General features: G+C 36.7%; 1 protein-coding gene across 2 annotated transcripts in view; it reads left to right on the forward strand.

Moving 5' to 3' along the window:
* CREBRF (CREB3 regulatory factor) overlaps positions 1-22186 on the forward strand; it is a 55021-nt gene that overhangs the window by 27066 nt on the left and 5769 nt on the right. For both annotated transcript variants that reach the window (XM_032403728.1, XM_032403729.1), the window contains exons 5-8: positions 4052-4246; positions 5693-5882; positions 7577-7650; positions 13098-13220. In XM_032403728.1, coding sequence (XP_032259619.1) covers positions 4052-4246; positions 5693-5882; positions 7577-7650; positions 13098-13220 — 582 coding nt within the window. The remainder of the gene's footprint in view (positions 1-4051; positions 4247-5692; positions 5883-7576; positions 7651-13097; positions 13221-22186) is intronic.

Below are 22186 nucleotides of genomic sequence, written 5' to 3' on the forward strand. Positions count from 1 at the left end.
ATGTCAGGAAGGAATGAGTTAGATCAGTATGGTGGCCCAGCAAATGAAAAGAAAAGGGAAAAGGCTTCATGGGAAATGTTGCATTAAACAAATAATTGATTTGTTAAAAGAAAAAAATTTGAGTGCCTACATTTGTTTTAGGCACTGTGTGTATTAGATATTGCCTATCCAGAGATGAACAAAACAGACATGACCCTTGTCTTGATGGAACTTAGAGTTGAGTGGGTTTATTTATTGTTATGATTTAGTCTTTCTTTTTTTTTAAAGATTTTATTTGACAGAGAGAGATAGCAAGAGCAGGAACACAAGCAGGGGGAGTGGGAGAGGGAGAAGCAGGCTTCCTGCCGAGCAGGGAGCCCGATGCGGGGCTCGATCCCAGGACCCTGAGATCATGACCTGAACCGAAGGCAGACGCTTAACGACTGAGCCACCCAGGCACGCCTGATTTCTTCGTCTTTTAATCTACTTGTGTGTAGTGTGACTTGGCAAGAGAGAGATGCAGGATGAGAGTTTCTTAAACCTTATTTGACCACAGAACTCACTTGGGGATGAAGGCATATCTTAAGATAATCGTGTTCCTTAGAACATACTTTGAGAGATATTTAATTACCTTAAATGCTAGACCAGTGATCTGGGAATAATAATTTTTCTGCATTCTACTTGCTCATAGTGGTCTCTGTATTGAAAAGTGGCCATCTTAAAGAAACCCATTGTGTGCGTATGACTGTGTTTATGTGTGTTATGGTGAATTTATGGTGTATGTTATTAGAAAATGTTAAAATATTAGGTCAAAGAGAACTGATGGCCCTTAAATGCTTTTTTGGAAAAGGCTGAACATATATAAATAAATAAAACTGGTAACTAATTAGAGTGGGATGGAAGAAATAAAAATCTTTATTATTCTTTGAATTTAACATGGGATATATGTAAAGAAAAATCCATTTAGACCATTTAGGTGGGTACAGGAAAAGTGAAGAAGCCCAATAGGAGCTAGACTCCTTGAGTCATGGGACTTGAGTCAGTTCCAACTCTGCCAAATCACTTAAAGCCTCCGTGAGCATGTTTCTTTTTGTAAATGGGGTTAATAACACCTTTTTTATTGGGCTCTTAGAAGTCTCGAATGAAATATCTGTAAGTGAAATATGTAAGTACATTAAATGAGAAGGACAGTGTTTTGCCAGAAATCCACGCCACCTGAGGAGAGTTGCTAAATAGGGGAGAATATCAAATAAATTGTCAGATGGATGGGATGTCTGAGGAAGCTATATATGAAAAAGTTTCCTTTATGCTTTGGGTTAGGGTAGATTTCTTATTCTTTTATTGAACTATAATTGACCTACAATATCCTCTTAGTTTCAGGTGTGCATCATAATGATTTGATACTTTTATACATTACAACATGATCCCCATGATAAGTCTAGTTACTGTCTGCCACCATACAAAGAGTTGGGTTTTTGTTTTTGTTTTTTTACTTATTTTTTAAATTTTTATTTATTTTAAATTAAAATATAGTTGGTATATAATATTACTTTCAATGTATAATATAGTGATTCAATATTTATATACATTACAAAATGACCCGCACATTAAATCTAGTTACCATCTGTCACCATACAAAATTATTACAATATTATTGATTATTCCCTAAGTTGTACTTTATATCCCATGACTGACTGACTTTGTAACTGGAAATTTATACCTCTTAGTCCCCTTTACCTATTTTCCCCCTCTGAATCCTGTATATGGTTTGTTTTTTGTATTTGTCAGTCTGTTTCTGTTTTGGTTGGTTGGTTTGTTTTTTGGGGTTTTTGTTTGTGTGTGTGTGTGTGTGTGTGTGTGTGTGTGTGGAACACCAGTTCTTAACATTGTTGGGAAGTTGGGAGTGTTTTGTTGGTCCATCTGCCTGTGTTGAGGTGTTCCCAGCCATACTAGGTTAATCTCTGTGAGCCAGTAGTTTCTTCAAGCCAGTATTTCTTGGCCTGGTGGAGCCAGGTGATTCGAAAACGCCATTTCTGGTGGCACTATGTGGCCCTTGCATCTTTCCCAAAGCTAGGTTGATCACTGGAACAAGATGAAATCCTTAATTTGAAGTGTCACATTGGCACAAATAAATAGGCCAAAGTCATTGCTTTATGTATCTAACAATTTTTAAAAATCAAACTTCTAGAAATGATTGTGTGACTCGTGCATCATTTCTTTCTTTTTTTTTTTCTTTTTTAAGATTTTATTTAATTATTTGATAGAGAGACAGCGAGAGAGGGAACACAAGCAGGGGGAGTGGGAGAGGGAGAAGCAGGCTTCCCGCTGAGCAGGGAGCCCGATGCGGGGCTCGATCCCAGGACCCTGGGATCATGACCTGAGCCGAAGGCAGACGCTTAACGACTGAGCCACCCAGGCGCCCCTCGTGCATCATTTCTTAATAAGGAACTCTAAAGTTCACTGTCACACTCCTTGCCATATTGTTTTAAACTACCACATGTGCACTTTAATGCTGTTAATACCAGCAGTGCTACAGAAGCTTCTCTTGATTGTTGCCCTGAAATCATTCTGGTCTCCAAATTGATTCTTTTTTAAAAGGTCATGTTTATTGAAGTATAATAAATAAGTATGAAATTCGCCCTTCTTTAAGTGTAAACTTCTGTGAGTTTTGACAAGTGCATGTAGTGCTGGTAACCACTACCACCATCAAGATACAGAAGAGTTTGATCACCCCCTAAATTTCCCTTGTGTTCCTTTATTATTTTTAAAAGATTTTATTTATTTATTTGACAGAGAGAGAAACAGCACACAAGCAGGGAGAGGAACAGCAGAGGGAGAGGGAGAAGCAGACTCCTCGCAGAGCAGGGAGCCTGATGCGGGGCTTGATCCCAGGACCCTGGGATCATGACCTGAGCCAAAGGCAGACGCTTAACAGACTGAGCCCCCCAGGTGCCCCCACCTTATGTTCCTTTAGAGTCAGCCCCTCCCTCCACCCCCAACTCCTGGCAACCACTTTCTAGTTTTGCCTGCAGTTTTGCCCTTTCCAGAATGTCATATAAATGGAGCCATATTTTTGATTGATTCTTAATCTGAAGAAAACCTGCTAAAATTCTGAAATTCTTTTTTCCAAAACTTGCAGATGTCCTCACTTTCTTAGTGTCAGTTCCAGAGAAGTCATGTTTTTAGGAGACACAGTGGTCATTTTGCTTGGCCAGTGCTACCCAAGTTTTCCTGGCCACTTTAGTGTTACATACGTCCTACATGGGGCCCGTCTCCATTCCCCCATGTGCATAGCAGTAATGATGTGGAGTATACTAAGATGGGCATTCTCTGAGGGTATTTTAGATTTGTAGGTCATCCTCCGTGAGGTCTGACCAACAGTTTTAGCAACTCATAATTAAGTATTTTCTGAAACTCCCCATTAGTAAGGAAAATAACTTCTTAAGTGAAGTAAATGCAGATTGCTTCCAGTAAAATATTAGACTAAGCATATATGTTTTTATTTGAGAGACTGTGCGAGAACTCTCGTTTTTGTACTTTTACCAAAGGGGTAGGGTGGGAGGTAGGCAGAAAAGCACTACTGCCTCACAAAATTCTGGCCGGTAAGATACCATCATAGAAATGCACACACCTGTCTGTCTGGGAATGTTCTGGATGCATACATTTTAGGAGGAAGGCATTTAAAATCACAGTGTGGGGTCTTAGTATCATGATCTAATGGTACATTTGACATTCCTGGAGCTATATTTCATTATTCTCTCAATGAGAGCCTATGTAAAGATACAAAAAAAGGATGTCACACACTAACTTATATGAACCAAAGAGAACTATAAGGAGAATAAACAGTATAGTTACCTATGTTTATTAGTCTCTGAATATTTTATGAGTTAGAGAGTTCCATATTAAATGTCATTTTATCTTTGACATGCCAGTGATGTTTTCAGATGAAAGGAAATATATCAAGTGACAAATAGAAGAGATCTTTTTATTTGCCCTGATTGCTTTATTGAAATTTATGGAACTTAAGCCCCCCCATCCCCAATTTCTTTCCTTTTTTTTTTTATTTTTTAAGGCTATGAAAATGATTCTGTGGAAGACTTGAAGGAGATGACTTCAATATCCTCTCGGAAGAGAGGTAAAAGAAGGTACTTCTGGGAGTATAGTGAACAGCTCACCCCGTCACAGCAAGAGAGGATGCTAAGGCCATCTGAATGGAACCGAGACACCTTGCCAAGTAATATGTATCAGAAAAATGGCTTACATCATGGTAAGAGGGAATTGTGGTCAAACATTTCGTGTCATTTTTAAATAGAGATCGTAAACCATAATGTTTACTCAGTGTACCTACATATTCAGCCCTTACTAGCGAAGTGGAGAGAGGAACAGTAGAGCTGCTATATTTGTTATCACTGCAGAGATACTCACAAATAGCATTTACCGGTGGTGAGAGCCATCACCTAAACAGAGAGGAAGCTCTGTGCAGAAACGAGTGACGAGGAGACTGCTGATTGATTCTTGACCTGCCACAGTTGCAGTAAACCAGAAGGGTTGGGGAGAAAGGGAATGGGCTCCAGCATCTTTCTCTTCCATTCTTGTCTAGTCTCCAGGCTGAAATGTAAATAGGGAGATTGGAATCAAATGGAGGTGGGAAGAAAAGAGGAGGGAGAGGAAAGGGAATAATTGTAGAAAAAAGAAATGGAGAGAGGAGTTGAATGATAGGAGTTGGGAGAAGCTTATAATCTTAGGCAGGCGAAGTTTACAGTTGTGAACCTAGGAAGATGTAATTAAGTAGAATTTCTTTTATTTTGTATGATCCAAAATCTGTACTGAAAAGGGGGAGGGCGCTAGTAATTTTGGCACTCAGTGAACAGTTTTAGTAATCTCTCGTGCTACAGATGTAAGTTGCTAAGCAATTTTGTTTTGACACAGGAATTATATCAGAAGTATATTTGTACCTCAATTTGCCTTTCCACTGGCACTCAGTCTGTACTCTACTGTTTCTTAGTGAATAGACAGTTTTTGCCTTCAGATCAGTTTTCTACAAGAAATGAAAAGACAGGTCCAATAAATAGCTTTAGGTAGCACATGGCGAGTACTAGGAAAATTGTTTGGTATATTGTAGTTAAGAGGACCAGGCTATCCCTCTTGCCTGCAGTGATAGGGCAAGATCCCCGAGTCTTCTGTAATGTTATTTATCAAACTAACCAAAGAAGAGCTTTCAAAAAAGACAGTCCTTATTTGTTGGCCTTTTGAGTCCAGCACCAGAGTATATGTCTGAGAAATTTTCAATCATAGCATCAAAACATCATGGTTTGAGTAAAATCTCCTATTTCTTTTCTGAGTGTGTATTCTACCCTACCCCTGATTTTTGGGTGCAGTGAACGTGCACTCCAGTCCTGAAGTTTGCGATGCTTATTACCACCATGCATATAATTAAGATTCTGTTATACCAGGGCTAGAAACTTTAAGGTGGAGAAGGACTTGGCAAAAACTGGAGCTGTGACATATTTCCCCAATTTCTTGCCAGGCACAAGGTGAGAAGGAGAGGAGGCTAGCCCTTTTAGCATATCGTGCTGAGACTTCTGAAACATGCCAAGACTTCTAAAAAAGAAAAAAGAGGGAAGGGAGAAATGTGGTTTTAAAATATGCCTGTAGAATGTATCTTTGGTGAAATAAAACGATCTAACTTAAATTTCTTTTAAACCATCTGTAGGAAAATACGCAGTAAAGAAGTCACGGAGAACTGATGTAGAAGACCTGACTCCAAATCCTAAAAAACTACTCCAGATAGGCAATGAACTACGGAAACTGAATAAGGTGATTAGTGATCTGACTCCAGTCAGTGAGCTTCCCTTAACAGCCCGGCCAAGGTCAAGGAAGGAAAAAAATAAGCTGGCTTCCAGGTAAATGCTACTCGTGTTCACCTGTGTAAATAAAGTCTAGGTGATGAGGTTAGACTTTCAGTGAGCTTTTAAAGATAACCGTCAACCATTTATTCAGAAATATGCTTTTATAAATATTATAATGAGAGTATTGTAATTTTTCTTTTGAAAATAAAAGACAGTATTTACGCTTTGTTTACGCTTGATAATACCAAAAGATGGTGTTATGCTTTTAAAGGGGAGAGATGAATGGACTCAAGTGCATTATATTATAAAAATGAAAAAATTTATCATACTTTAATTTTTTCTTTGTTTTGTGGTAAGTCAGTTTTTTTATTTTTTATTTTTTTATTTTTTTAAAGATTTTATTTATTTATTTGAGAGAGAGAGAGAGTGAGAGAGAGCATGAGAGGGGAGAGGGTCAGAGGGAGAAGCAGACTCCCCACTGAGCGGGGAGCCTGATGTGGGACTTAATCCTGGGACTCCAGGATCATGACCTGAGCTGAAGGCAGTTGCTTAACCAACGGAGCCACCCAGGCGCCCAAGTCAGTTTTTTTATTGCGGTATGATTTACTTGAGGTAAAATGTATGCCTTTTAATGTACACTTTTATGGGGTTTTTAAAAAAGATTTGTTTATTTGAGAGAGAGAGAGGAAGAGAGAGTGCGTGCAAGCAGGAGGGGCAGAGGGAGAGAGAGAATCCCAAGTCGACTCTGAGTTGAGCATTGGAGCCCGATGTGGGGCCCGATCTCACAACCCTGAAATCACGACCTAAGCTGAAACCAAGAGTCTGTTGCTTAACCAACTGAGCCACCCAGGCTCCTCTATGGTACACTTTTATGGGTTTTGACAAACATATCCAATCATATAAACACCACCACAATCAAGATATTTTCCATCATCCATTAAAAAAATTTCCTCATGCCTCCTTGTAAAGGGAACCCCTTCTGTCACTCCTAATCCCTCCAACCACTGATCTGTTTTCTGTCCCCACAGTTTTGCCTTTTCTAGAATGTCATATAGATGGAATCATATGATATGTAGCCTTTTGAGTCTGGCTTCTTTGATTTAACATGATGCATTTGAGATTCATGTTGATCCATGTTGAGTGGAGTAGTAGTATGTTCCTTTTTATTGCTGAATGGTATTCCTTTGTAGGGATATACTACAGTTTATCCATTCACCAAATGAGGACATTGGGGCTGCTTCCACTTTTTGCCAATTATGAATAAAGCCACCATAAATATTCACTTACAGGTGTTTGTGTGAACATAAGTTTGCATTTCTCTTGGGTAAATACCCAGGAGCATATGTTTAACTTTATAAGAAATTACCAAAGTAGCTATTTCTGAAGTAATAAAGTAAATTTTTAAAAAAATTACTGTTTTTTCAAAGTAGCAGTATGTAGTATTTCATATCCCAGTTAGCAACATATGATGGTTCCACTTACTTTACATTTTCTTGGTATTGTCCGTTTTTGTCTATTTTAGTGTATTCGTCATAACTTTATTTTTGGACGTGTGCTAAAATTTTCAAAAATCAGTTTGGATTAATGATTATATTGTGTGTTTTTTGGATACTGAGTACCTTGATATAAACATCAATAGGCAGTGATTTTTGGTTGCAATTAGAAAATGTTTGACAGCAGCAAAAAGAAGTATATTCTGAATGTTCACTTAAAAAAAGAAGTAGACTAATCGCTCCTTCCTTTCACAGGGCTTGTCGATTAAAGAAAAAAGCCCAGTATGAAGCTAATAAAGTGAAATTATGGGGCCTCAACACAGAATATGGTAAACCTAAACTTTTAAGAATTTGATTAATCTCCTATACTTTGCCAACCACTCTCTTTTTCTTTGGTTTTGTTATTTGCTTTCCCTGTATCCTGCCAAGTTTTAGGCCAGCCTCCTTTTTGTTCATTCATTCAGTAAGCTACATACTCACTCTTATTCATTCATGTTCTCCTTTTAATGAGTGTCTGTATCTGTGGCTCCCCATGCCAGATCTCTCTACCCTAAAGAGCTTGTCTACTTGTGACCACAATAATCTCCTACTTCATTTTACAATTGTGTTGCTGCGTTAGCCAGTTTTAGTGACTAGTGTTTATTTTAATCTCTGAGTGGATAATTTAGATCTGTGTTTTACAAATTTGACTGCTCATTAGAATCATCTGTGTACATGGCAAAGTACAGATTTCTAGGCTTCTCACAGGTTCCCAGACCCGATGAATTGGAATCTGTTCAAGTAGAACAGAGAACTCAAGAGTCCATATTTTTAACACTGCCCTATATTACTCTTAGGCAACTATCTTAGCACTTGTTTGGGAACTGTTGGTTTAGATCGGTACCTCCCAGTCTTTCACAGCATGGCACATGTAAAAATTATCATCTCTGAGGCATCCTGGAATTTATCAGAGTAGGCTGCTCATGGGAGGGGAGGCCCCTATGGGCTGAGAGGATTAGTATCTCAAACACCTGGAACCCTTTTACAGCACACTAGAGTTTGGAAAGCTCTGGTTTTGATCTTCTGTAGCAAGAACTACCTTTCCTTTCCTCCTTGCTCTCTTACTATCCTTTAAGCCTGGTATCATAAGAGTTCATATGTTCTTTTGCCTCTAAAATTGTCTTCTTCACTGTACAGCTCTTGGACTAAGTTGTATCTGAAAGTCGATGAGTGGCATAATGATCAGTTATTATTTGTTTCCAAAAATTTTTTGAAATCCAACATGACATCTGGCACATAGGTGCTCAGTAAACTTTGTGCAGTTTTCTTAATTCTTTATCTTGATTATCTTGTTTCCATTTGTGAGGGCAGAAAGAGGATTTCCTATTGTGAAGTTTACAACTTGTAAAATGAGCTGATGGTTTTATATATTAATGGCCACTCAGGAACTGTCAGCAGGTAAATGAATTAGGTAAAACAATAGTTGACTTGTTGGAAAGGAAATCTACCCATTTTCCTATTATTCTTTCTTGCTGTTGAAGCATTCTGACCTTGAGCTCTGTGAGTATATATACACATAATGATTACAATATCATAGGCATTCATACTCCATTTTAGAACCAGATGACTTGGGCTGCAAGGAGATGTGGTGGACCATTGGGAGCCTTCTGGGTCTCTGTTTCCTTGGACAGTTGTAGGCATCTATCTGTGTGTTGTACAGTTAATGTATTTATCCATAATTATGTATATATGTATATCCATAATTATGTATAGCCAGATATTTTTGCATTTGTATATGTGCTAATGCACAGCCCCCCACACATGCTTTGGTCTGTGATGTAAATATATTCTGGGGTAGGGAACACCTGGGGAGGTGGTAAGGGCCAGGAGTATATGTGTTTTGGGATGTGTTGTTCTATCTCAAATTGAGTTATGATAGCTCTCTTAAATTTTTCCTGTTTCTAAAGCTGACTTAAAGCGTCTTATATTTTCATGTAGGAAAAGGCCTGTCTTTAAAAAGGTACCATTTTCTTCTCAATTAGCATGAAGGAAGAGGATCTTCTCATTCATTTATTTCTCTTCCACTTCTTACTACCTTCTCTTCTCCAGTTTCTGGGAAAGAACGACCAGACTTAACTATTGGTTTAGAAGTCATTTCAGAACCCATGAGAGGCTCTCGTGCAGTTTGCCACATGTAGTTTGAAAATTCTTCCTAGAGTTTCTGGTACATTTCTCAAGAGAATGGTGCCCTCGATTCCTCAAAATATCTGTCAGTCGATCTGTTACTGTTTTGTGGAACACTTATTATCCACTACCCACCTATTAATCCAATAGTTTCTGGAATTTGTAATTCACAAGTCAGTGACATTTGAAAAAGAATTTGGGATTTGGGAACTGTAGGGTTGTGAACTTTATATTTTGCCATGTGAAGACATTAAAAAGAACATCATCTACAACTGTAATTTCATACAAGGAAGGATATTTAGCATTAAAAAATTGAGAAAGAAAGAATCTCAAAGTGAAATAAACCTTATGAAAAATTTACTCCATTATCCTTATTCTTTTATATTCTGAAGGTCTTAGTTATTCTGCATTATATGTTTTGTACTACATAGAATTAAGCACAGCACAATACCCTGCCTTTCTAACTCCTTTATTTTAGAATTAAACAATTTATACCACTTAAGGTATTAAAACGGAATTTACTTGGAAGTTAGAGGGAGAAGGATTAACAATGTGTAAACACAGGACTTAATGAATTCATCATTGTTTCTGCTAAAGATCAAGTGCCCAAGTAAATATAAAAGACGACACTGAGAAGGGACATCCCTACGACATCTCCAGTTGGAAAATGAACCAAGTCATAGAGAAGTGGGGTAACCCCAAGAGCTACAAAAGAGCAAAAATTTTTAATTCTGATGGACTCCAATTTGCCTGTTTTTCCTTTTATAGTTTATATTTTTAGTGTTTGTAAAAACTTTGCCAACTCCAAAGTACAAATATTTTCTTGTATGTTTTCTCCTAGAATTCATACAGTTTTAGGTTTTGCATTTAGGTTTATGATCCATTTTAAGTTAATTTTTATTTACGGTGTGGGGTGAGAGTTGATGTTTGTTTTTTTCCATATGAATATCCAGTTGATCAATCACCATTCATTAAAAAGACCTTCCTTAGAATGAAGGGGGGGAATCGGAGGGGGGGATGAACCATGAGAGACTATGGACTCTGAGAAACAAACTGAGCATTCTAGAGGGGAGGGGGATGGAGGGATGGGTTAGCCTGGTGATGGGTATTAAAGAGGGCACGTACTGTATGGAGCACTGGGTGTTACACGCAATGAATCATGGAACACTACATCAAAAACTAATGATGTATGGTGATTAACATAACATAATAATAAAAATAAATAAATAAAAATAAAAAACCCTTCCTTTTCCTGTTCACTTGTTTTCTCACCTTTGTCAAATCAGTTGACCCTATACGTATGAGTCTACTTTTGGACTCTGTATTCTGTTCCATTGATCATTTGTCTACCTTTATGCGGATACAAACTATTTTGATTACTGTAGTTTTATAGTAAATCTTAAGTCGGGTAAGTATAAGTTCTTGTTAACTCTACAATTTTGTTTTTTCAAAGTTGCATTGGCTATTCTAGGTCATTTACATGACCATATAAATTTTGGAATCACTTTTTACAAAACTAACTGAAATTTTGATTGGGACTGTTTCAATCTGTAGATCAATTTGGAGAGAATTATCATTTTAACAAAATGGAGTCTTCTAATCCATGAACTTGGTATCTCTTTCCATTTGTTAAGTCTCCTTTAATTTCTCTGTGCCTTTTTTTATAGTTTTCAGTGTAGAATGCTTAACATCTTTTGTTAGATCTGTTACTGGGTATTTTATATTTTTTGGCGCTCTGTAAACGGAATCATTTTTCAAATTTTATTTTTAAACTTTGCTGTTAATATATAAAATGGATTTTTGCATATTCTTGTATCTTGTTATCTTGCTAAATTTGTTTATTAGTTCCAGTGGTAGGTATATAGATGCCCTATGATTTTCTATGAAAGCAATCATCATCTGCAAATAGGGATGGCTTTATTTCTTCTTTTCTGATATTTATGCCTTTGCAAACAAGGCAATCACCATGTCTATCCAATGTCCTAGGTATTGCAATAAGGCAAGAAAAATAAATCAATCTCGGGGGTGAGGAGCCTTTCACCTTAAAGTATGATGTTGGCAGTAGGCTTTTTTGTAAGATGAGATGCCCTCTATCACTTTAATTTCTCTTTTTTTTTGTAGTTTCATTTATCACAGATGGGTGTTGAATATTGTCATATGGTCTTTTTTGCATCTGTTGGAGCAATCATGTTGTGTTCTCCCTTATTCTGGTAATATATCACATATTTACCTCTTAATATGGTAAATTACAGTAACTGATTTTTGAATATTAAACCAACCTTGCATTCTTGGAATAAACTCTACTTGGTTGTAATATATTGTCCAAAAAGGACAATATTTATATTAAGAGTCTTTTATAGATATTCTGTAAGATTCTGTTCTAAAACTAAGTTGGATTCTGTTGTTAATATTCTGTTAAGGATTTGTGTGTCTATATTCAAGAGGGATATTGGTCTGTGATTTTCTTTTTTTGTAATGTCTTTGTCAGGTTTTGGTATTTGGGCTATTTTGGCCTTATAGAGTGAATTGGGCCATGATCTATCTTCCTCTTTTTTGAAAAGTTTAATAAGATCAATTTTATTTCTTCATTGTATATTTGATATAATTTTCCATTAAAACCCCTTATATTTTTGGATAAATTAATTCCTTTGCTTGAAATAAGCTGTTCAGATTTTTCATTTCTTCTTGTGTCAATTTTTTTAAGTTGCATTTTCAAGAAATGTGACCATTTTTACCAAGTTGTTAAATTTGTTGGCATAGCGTTTTCTTTTTTTTTTGTAAAGATTTTATTTATTTATTTGACAGAGAGAGCAGGAACATAAGCAGGGGGAGTGGGAGAGGGAGAAGCAGGCTTCCCGCCGAGCAGGGAGCCCGATATGGGGCTCGATCCCAGGACCCTGGGATCATGACCTGAGCTGAAGGCAGAAGCTTAACGACTGAGCGCCCAGGTGCCCCAGCATAGCATTTTCTTCTTATCCTTTCAATAGCTCCAGATTCTTAAGTGATAACCGCTTTTTCATATAGGTGATCAATCTGTTTAGCTGGGAATGGAGGGTGGGAGTGGATATCAATTTTGTTGATCTTTTTTTAGGGAACCACTTTTGGCTTTTTCTCTGTTGTATGTTTCTGCTGTTTTATTGATTTCTGCTCTTTATTATTTACCTCCTTCTATTTACTTTTGGTTAACTCTCTTTGTAAACTGCGGATAGTTTTTAAAGTTTTGTCTTTGGAGGACTTGAAGGACTTCATTTGATTTATTTAATAAACATTTACTAAGATCCTATGATTCAATCCATGAAGACAATTAGGTCAAGTTGCTTACAGGATAGTAGACATTGATATGTGTCTGCAGTGTGTCATCAAAACTGGCACATCATTTGAAATTAGTTTCTTTGGATAAAAAAAGCTTATAACTGAACTCTGCATCTGAAACTAATGACGTACTATATGTTGGCTAATTGAATTTAAATTTTAAAAAAGGCTTATAACCCATCACTACTTAATATTTTCTTACAAATTCTCCATTTTTTAACTGAATAACTGTTATTACACAATAAAAAGCAAATTCTTCCATGTTAGTGACATGTTCCAAGTATCTTGTTCTGTCTTCCAGATAATTTATTGTTTGTAATCAACTCCATCAAGCAAGAGATTGTAAACCGAGTACAGAATCCAAGAGAGGAGAGAGGACCCAACATGGGGCAGAAGCTTGAAATGCTCATTAAAGATACTCTTGGTAAGAAGAATATTGGATAAATTCATAACAGTAACATGTAGTGTAAGATATATGATTTAAGGAGATATTAAACATTCTTTTAAGGAAAAACTCAAATGTTCTTATTGTAGTTACTCTTGTTTACAAATTGTTTTGTCTTTTGAGATTTTGCATTCATAAACATGTATTGCTGGTTACCACAATTTACTATTTAGACTTCATCACTGAACTGTTTTAATACTTAGGAAAGATGAACTTCTAGCAACTTTAACCTTTAATGGGAAAAATAAAGATTGAGCTGTCAAGCCTGCAATTTATACTTTGGTAGAGGTTCTTACCTATATGTTTTACTCTGTAATACAGTTCACAGGATTCTAATAAACTTAATTATCTGTTTTTTCCCTGAACAGAATGTATATCATGGGGAGGAACAGAGGCAGAGCACTACGTGACAGGGACGGGAGAGGTAGCTCATGTAGACATGAGAACTCTAGAGGTGTAAGAGCTTAGCTGCCATAGGAGCAGATCACCTTACAGATGAGTAGCATCCCAAGGACATTGCAGCATAGTGCAATCCATGAAGACCCTGAAGCTCATAAAATTGGCTCAGCTGTTTTATATATTCTTTGTTTTGCAATATTTATTCTAGGACTGTCTTTAAAAACTAGTTCTTATGTAGTCATTGTGTAGAGTGGCAAACTTCGGTTACCTGAGAATTTTCCTCCAGTTCATTTTTCCCCAGGATGCTGACTGTGTATTGAATCAGGTCACTTAAAGGAATTAGAACTTACTTTTTAAATAATTATTTAGTTACTTACCTGAATTTTAGGGTAACAAACACTATAAATTGTTCTAATTTTTTAAAATTGTAAATATTTTGGAATTTTTTTGCATTTCTGTTAAAACCATTTTTCTTACTTCCAGTTACTATATATTCATTCATCAAAGTTTCTTGAATGCCTACTATATATGCCAGGTGTTGGGGGATACAGGGATGAATAATAGAGATTTGGTCACTACTCTTAGGAAGCTTGTAGTCTAAAAATGGAAGACAAAGAATAAACGGGAAAGAATAACAAATTGTGGCAATTGCTGTGAGGAAATCAAGATGTTTAGATGGAGTAGAGTGAGCAACAGTTTATTTCTGTTTACATAGAAATAACTTCTCACAGCTACCAAAATGATTGCATTTTCTTTAATTAAAAATAAATACACATTGAATGCTTCCATGCACTTAGTAAGTTTCTCATGTCTTTGCAATTACTAGTTTCTCTTGTCAGCATTGTGTTCATACCGGATGTGAAATATTCTAGTGTTTTTGAAGGGCAATTTGGAATCATTAATAAAATTAGCAATGCACATAGATTTTGACAAAAGTTTCATGAATTGACAACATTCATGTTTGAAGGCCAAAGGAGAAGATTTAAAGGAGAGATCAAAAGCCTGGAAAGGATTCCTTAGGTGTTAGGAAGGGATAAACAGCTAACATTTATGGGTACTTACTATGATCCAGTACCTGTCTGTTAAGGTTGGTTAGTTATCTACTTTCACAGTTCTGTGAAGGAGGTATTATTGTGATTTTACAAATGAGGAATTAGAAACACAGCAAGGTATTAAAGTAACTTGTCATAAGTCATACAATCAATAAATGGCTGAACCAGGCATAGAAGTAAGTTCTTTGAGTTCCTGTGCTCACAGTACCCCCACATAACATCACTTAGCCCTGTCATCTAACACCCATCTCTGTGGTATTTGACCTGAGTAGTTCACATGTGGCCCGCTAATCGCTTCATCCAGTAGGCTTACTTGAGAATTTCCTTTTCTTGACATTATTTGTAACATTTGACACTTTTGAGCATTTATCTTCATTCTTGAAACATTTTCTTTATTTTAAGGTACCTTAGATCTGCATGCCTTGTTTCCTATCTTTTTACCAAAAAAGGCTAGGTTTCTCTGTGGCTCTAGCAATAGCCACTGGTCTAAAAATTAAAATCATGTTTTCAAAAAACAAAAGCTTGTTTATTATAGTGGTTAAAATCAGAGTATTTGAAATCCGTTTTAGATTGAACTCCTGGCCCTGCCACTTATGAGGACCCTAGGGAAATGACTTCACTTCCCTCAACCTAATTTTACTCATCTGTAAAATATGGACAATGGGTGTATTAAATGGGAAGAGTGCATATAAAGCACTTAGCACCCTGCTGAGCACATAAATTCTCAATACTCAATAAATATTAGTTGTTGATGTTACCATATTACATCTTCACCATTTAGATTTTTTTTTTTTTTTAAGATTTTATTCATTTGACAGAGACACAGTGAGAGAGGAAACACAAGCAGGGGGAGTGGGAGAGGGAGAAGCAGGCTTCCCGCGGAGCAGGGAGCCCGATGCGGGGCTCGATCCCAGGACCCTGGGATCATGACCTGAGCCGAAGGCAGACGCTTAACGACTGAGCCACCCAGGCACCCCACCATTTAGATTTTTTTTAAAGAGTTTTATTTCCACCTTGTTCCTGTAATCCATCATTCATATTTTAGAAAATTGAAGATTTTGTTCATGACAAAGCCAATTAAAATTAGCCAAATGCTTAAGCTGTATGTTCACAACATAGTATTAACTTGACGATTATTTGTGATATAATTGACTAACAAAATAGATACAATTTTTCTATTTCAGTATTCCAAATGGTATGGTATTTCAGTGATTATGTCTTATCAGTAGTTAATTCTTTTTGCTAAGCGTTGGGAAATGACTTATAAATAGTGACCAGGTAAGTTCATAGAATACTAAAATGAATTGAATATGCAATTATTATATATACAGAATAACTTTTTCAAAAGTAGAGTTGTAAATACATATCAAAGTAGAGTACATACAAAGTGAAACAAAACTAAGGACAGTATATTTATACAAAAAATTAACACTATGAAAGGTCAAGTCTATTTTGAACAAAACTGTATTTATATGGAGAATAATCTTAGGCAAAGAGTAGTTCCTAAATATCAGTACTTTTCCTAAACAACCAGTTACTTTTTACCTCTACATAGATTAATTCAGTACCCAGATATGGGAAGTCCTGGTGAATTTGCTTGACTTTTTCTTCAAATGGATTGATGCTATTTTAATATTGTATTTTTTCAGTGCATTTCTGTCTTTCATGTTCTTTAAACATTTCAGTTCCTTTATTAGGTAGAGGGAAGAACTTAACACTACAAGTAAAGATTCTTTTTACCTTTTCAGTTTTAAATGTAAAGACCTTGTAATTTGATAAGTTTGTATATTCTCTTTACATCCAAAAAGTCAGTTTTACCAGATCCAAAATCCTTGACTCATATTTTCTTTCCTTATTTTAAATATGTTTCTCCGTTTTTCTTTTGGCATGAAATGTTGCTATTAAAAAGCTAATAATTGCCCCCCACCAAAAAAAGCTAATTGTTGCCTAACTTTTTTGCTTTATAACTCATTTGCTGTTTTTGTCAGTGTCAACAGGATTTTTTCTTTTTCTTTAATTCCCAGTAATTTCACTAAACTTTATCTTGGGGTTGGTCATTTTAGGTTGATAGTCTCATGTGTGCACTTCGCTCTTTCAATATGTAGTTCAGATCTTTTTAGTATTTGACCTGTTTCCTTGCTTTGGTTTTGTTTTTTTAAGCTGGGCATGGACCCCAGTGCAGGGCTTGAACTCATGACCCTGAGATCAAGACCTGAGCTGAGATCAAGAGTTGGACGCTTAACTGACTGACCCACCGGGGCACCCCCTTGCTTTGTTTTTTGTTGTTGTTGTTCAGGGACTTACTATTTGTGGGTTGGATCTTCTTTGCCTATCTTTACTATTTTCTGAGGTAAATTCACTTTTGATCAATTTTTTTCTCTCAACTTCCTTTTTCTTTCATTTTATTTTTTTAAAGATTTTATTTATTTATTTGACAGAGAGAGACACAGCGAGAGAGGGAACACAAGCAGGGGGAGTGGGAGAGGGAGAAGCAGGCTTCCCGCAGAGCAGGCTCGATCCCAGGACCCTGGGATCATGACCTGAGCCGAAGGCAGACGCTTAAGGACTGAGCCACCCAGCACCTCTCTTTTTTATTTTAAAGTTCTTTCTCCTTTGCACCTCTGTGTCTTTTTTTTTTTTTTAAGACTTTATTTATTTATTTGACAGAGACACAGCGAGAGAGGGAACACAAGCAGGGGGAGTGGGAGAGGGAGAAGCAGGCTTCCCGCTGAGCAGGGAGCCTGATGCGGGGCTCGATCCAGGACCCTTGGGATCATGACCTGAGCCAAAGGCAGGTGCTTAACGACTGAGCCACCCAGGCGCCCCACACCTCTGTTTCTCTTAAAAGCATTATTGTTGTGTTTATTTGCTGTTCTTATAGTTCTTTTGGTTTTTTTTTTTTTTAAATTCTTTATTTAAATTCAATTTAGTTAACATATACTGTATTATCAGTTTCAGGCATAGAATTTAGTGATACAACTGATGCATCAAGTGTCCTTCTTAATGCCCATCACCCAATTACCCCATCCCCCCACCTACCTCCCCTCCAGCAACCCTCACTTTGTTTCCTAGAGTTCACGTCTCTTATGGTTTGCCTCCCTCTCTATTTTCATCTTACTTTTTTTTCTTCCCTTCCCCTATGTTCATCTGTTTTGTTTCTTAAATTCCACATATGAGTTGAAATCATATGGTATTTGTCTTTCTCTGACTGACATTTCGCTTAGCATAATACCCTCTAGTTCCAGCTATATCATTGCAAATGGCAAGATTTCATTCTTTTTGATGGCTGAGTAATATTCCATTGTGTATATGTGTGTGGGTACACACACACACACACACACATACATCTTCTTTATCTATTCATCTGTCGATGGACATCTGGGCTCTTTCCATATTTTGGCTATTATGGACATGGCTGCTATAAACATTGGGGGGTGTATGTGCCACTTGGAATCACTATGTGTGTATCCTTTGGATAAATACCTAGTAGTGCAATTGCTGAGTGGTGGCATAGCTCTATTTTTAACTTTCTGAAGAACCTCCATGCTGTTTTCCAGAGTGGCTGCACCATTTTGCATTCCCACCAACAGTGTAAGAGGGTTCCCCTTTCTCTACATCCTCACCAACATCTGTTGTTTCCTGAGTTGTTCATTTTAGCCATTTTGACCGGTGTGAAGTGATATCTTATTGTGGTTTTGATTTGTAGTTCCCTGATGCCAAGTGATGTTGAGCATTTTTTCATGTGTGTGTTGGCCATTTGTATGTCTTCTGCGCATTTCTTGACTGGGTTGTTTTTTGGGTGTTGAGTGTGATAAATTCTTTACAGATTTTGGATACTAGCCCTTTATCTGATAAGATATTTACAAATATCTTCTCCCATTCCATAGGTTGCCATTTTCTTTTAGTTTTGTCTTACTTTCAGGAATTAATTTTTTCTTACAATTCTTTTCTGAGTTTTTCTATTTCTGATTTTTGTTCTTTCATGTAACATTTTCTTTAATGTCTTTTTGTTCATTTTGGAAATCATTGAGTTCATTCTGAAATAATAGTGGGTTGTGACCATTTGGGATAATAATAGTGGGATATGGTCATTTGTGGTCATATCTTTCAGGCACACTTTCATTGTAGGAATCTTCTCTTTTATCTTACAGTAACTTTTTTTTAAAAGATTTTTTTCATCCATTCGAAAGAGAGAGAACACGAGCAGGGTGTGGGGCAGAGGGAAAAGGAGAAGCAGACTCCCTGCTGAGCAGGGAACCCAACATGGGCTCCCAGGACCCTGAGATCATGACCAGAGCTGAAGGTAGACGTTTAATAGACTGAGCCACCCAGGCACCCCATTTACAATAACTTCATGGGATTTTTGACTTTAATACACATAAAACTGTTTTTTCTAAACCTTGAAAAGAAAGTTTAGTTCAGGATTGCTTTCCTAACTTCAAATTTTAGAGTCAGAATATGTTTTGTATTAATTGAAAACAGAGGACCCTAAAACTATGTTTTGTATTCATTTATGAGATGGTCATTCAATCCAGCCTAAGAAGGGGACACAGGAGAGGAGCAGGAAGAAAGTTTACCCTAGAGAAACAAAGTCACCACATGCCACGAGGGAGCCACATGGAGGGAGCAATAAGGGAGAGGGTTCAACAAAGCAAGTTAGGGAGGGGACAGAGAGAGCGAGTGGGAGAAAAACAAAGGAACCTGTGGACAAGTGCCTTTATTGGAGTTAGTGGTGATGTTCCAAAGCAGAAGGTGTGAGGGGATTTCTTTGGTACATTTGTATGTCACTAGCCCACAGTCAAGCGAGGACGAGAAGAGGAACTTGCGGCAGGCAGGTGCACGTGGCAACTTGCTTTCTGAAATTTCTTGGTCTGTGCTCCTCTCCCATTTTATCTGGACCATCTTTCTTTCATATCTGTTGTTCCTGTCTTGCCCAGTTTTGATTCTTACCAGTCCTGCCTCCTGTCCTTCAAGGGAGTCCTGGTTGGTCAGTTTTTAGTTCACAGAGCTAGACTGCTCTAGCCCCTCAACATCTTACTGTGGGCTTCTCACATTCACCTGTTCTCATGTTGGTCTCTTGTGGCTTCCGGTGAGTAACCTGTTGGCTGTTCTTGACTTCTTTTGTTCTCAGGTACATTAATTCCCTTGACTCATCCTGCACAAATACTGGTAATGTTAATGCCATACGGGTCTTGTAGCTTTTGGTAGTTTGTTTCCACCCTTTTGAATTTTGGAGTTTGTGGAGATACGTTGTCATTTGTTAATGTTTTCTGTGGGTTTATGGTTTTTCTATTTAATCTCTGTTTTTATATGGGGCATTGAGGAGATTAAAAATCTATGCTGCCATACAATAATCTTTCCAGAATTCCTTTCTGGAGGACTTTAAGTAAATTGGAGTTTCTTTTTCTTAAAGATTTGATAGAACACTCTTTGAAACTATCTGGTCCAATGTGTTTTTGTGATTAACTCTTTGAAAACTTTCTCTGTATCTCTATGATAATTTGTATGTCAGATTACAAGCTCTTCTGGAGTCAGTTTGATTTGTATATTCCTAGAAAATTATCCACTTCCTCCATGTCCTCAAATTTATTAAAATTCTTTGTTTTTTTAATAGCCTCTGTATCAGTGGCTAGTACTTCATTTTCATTTCTTACTTTGTCTGCTGTGTTTGCCTTCACTTCTTGCATTGGTTAATTATAGGTGGTTCTTTCTCCCCCAAAGAACCAGCTCTTGAATTGATCAGTTCTTCTGATTTCTTCAGTTAGATGCTTAATTCACTTCTTTTTTTATTTTTTCTTGTTCATTAATATAATTAAAAACCTTTGAAATTTCTCCTGAGAACTGCTTTAGCTATATGTCATAAATTCTGATATGTCTTATTTGTTTTCTGAATACTTTGAAATTTTAGGTTTGATTTACTCTCTGGCCCAAGAATTGTTTGAGAGAGATTTAAAATTTTCCAGAAGGTAGACATTATTATTTTCTAGTTTTGTTATTAACTTCTCTTTTTTTTGTTATTTATTAAGATTTTTTTAGCAACCCGGGGTGCTGGGTGGCTCAGTTGTTGGGCGTCTGCCTTCGGCTCGGGTCATGATCCCAAGGTCCTGGGATCGAGCCCCGCATCAGGCTCCCTGCTCAGCGGGAAGCCTGCTTCTCCCTTTCCCACTCCCCCTGCTTGTGTTCCCTCTCTTGCTGTGTCTCTCTCTGTCAAATAAATAAAATCTTAAAAAAAAAAAAAAAAAGATTTTTTTTTTAGCGACCCAACATGGTTACATTTATTTACATTTGTTATGTTTATTACAGCCTAATTAAATGTTCTGTGGACATTGAGAAGTAGATATATTTTCTGTTTTATGTTAAAACTCCATTATATGTTGATTAGGTAATCTTAATTAGGTCCTTTCTTCCTTTTTATTTTTGTAGAAGGTGTCCATTTACTCTATGTAAAACTGAGAAAGTCCCTGCTAATGTGTTTCAGTTTTTTTCTCATATTTTCTGTGGTTTTGCTTGAATGCTGGAGTGCTTGAATAGGATTCCTTACTGCTAGATCTTCATTATGGATCAAAATCTTTATTATTATGAAGCATACTTCTTTGGTCTTCTTTGTAACATTTTCTCTGAATTCAGTCCTGTCTGATATTGCAATCATGAATGCAGCTTTCTTATTTATATTTGCTTAGTATACCTTTGCCTACCCTTTAATTTTCAGTCTTTCTGAATCACTTTATACTAGATACATCTCTTTTAAAAACATTTAAGTCGGGGCGCCTGGGTGGCTCAGTTGGTTAAGCGACTGCCTTCGGCTCAGGTCATGATCCTGGAGTCCCTGGATCGAGTCCCGCATCGGGCTCCCTGCTTGGCAGGGAGTCTGCTTCTCCCTCTGACCCTCCCCCCTCTCATGTGCTTGCTCTCTCTCTCAAATAAATAAATAAAAAATCTTTAAAAAAAAAAAAAACATTTAAGTCAAAATTTAATTTTGATAAGTAGAGCATAAAATTAACTTTTAGATTTTTATACATAGCATAAAGTTGGATTTTATTTATTAGACAGACTGGGGTTTTTCTTTAATAGGTAAGTTTAGGTCATTTTTTATTTACTGATACATGTTTGATTTTAATTTTGTCATCAGAAGATGTTAGGCTTTGTTCATGTGGCTTTTTCCTTTTTTATATCATTCATTGTATGATCCATTATTATAGTTGCAGTTTTGTATGTGTTCTCTGATTATTTGTAAGCTCTTCATTTTTTACTTGTGCGTTGAATTTTTAACTAGAACGTAACATGTTTAATTTTTTTCCCTTAACTTCTCATTTAAGATTTAGTCCTATAGGAAGAATAGAAATGGTACCTGAACATCTGCTTATCATTCAACTAGATTCACCAGTTGTTAATATTTTGCTGCATTTGCTTTATTTTTGTCTGTATCTACATATTTTTATTCCTGAGTATTTGAAGGTAACTTCTAAACAAATCCTTCATCCCTAACTACTTCAG

This window comes from Phoca vitulina, unplaced genomic scaffold, assembly GCF_004348235.1.
Source record: "Phoca vitulina isolate PV1807 unplaced genomic scaffold, GSC_HSeal_1.0 scaffold6, whole genome shotgun sequence".
Taxonomy (NCBI): domain Eukaryota; kingdom Metazoa; phylum Chordata; class Mammalia; order Carnivora; family Phocidae; genus Phoca; species Phoca vitulina.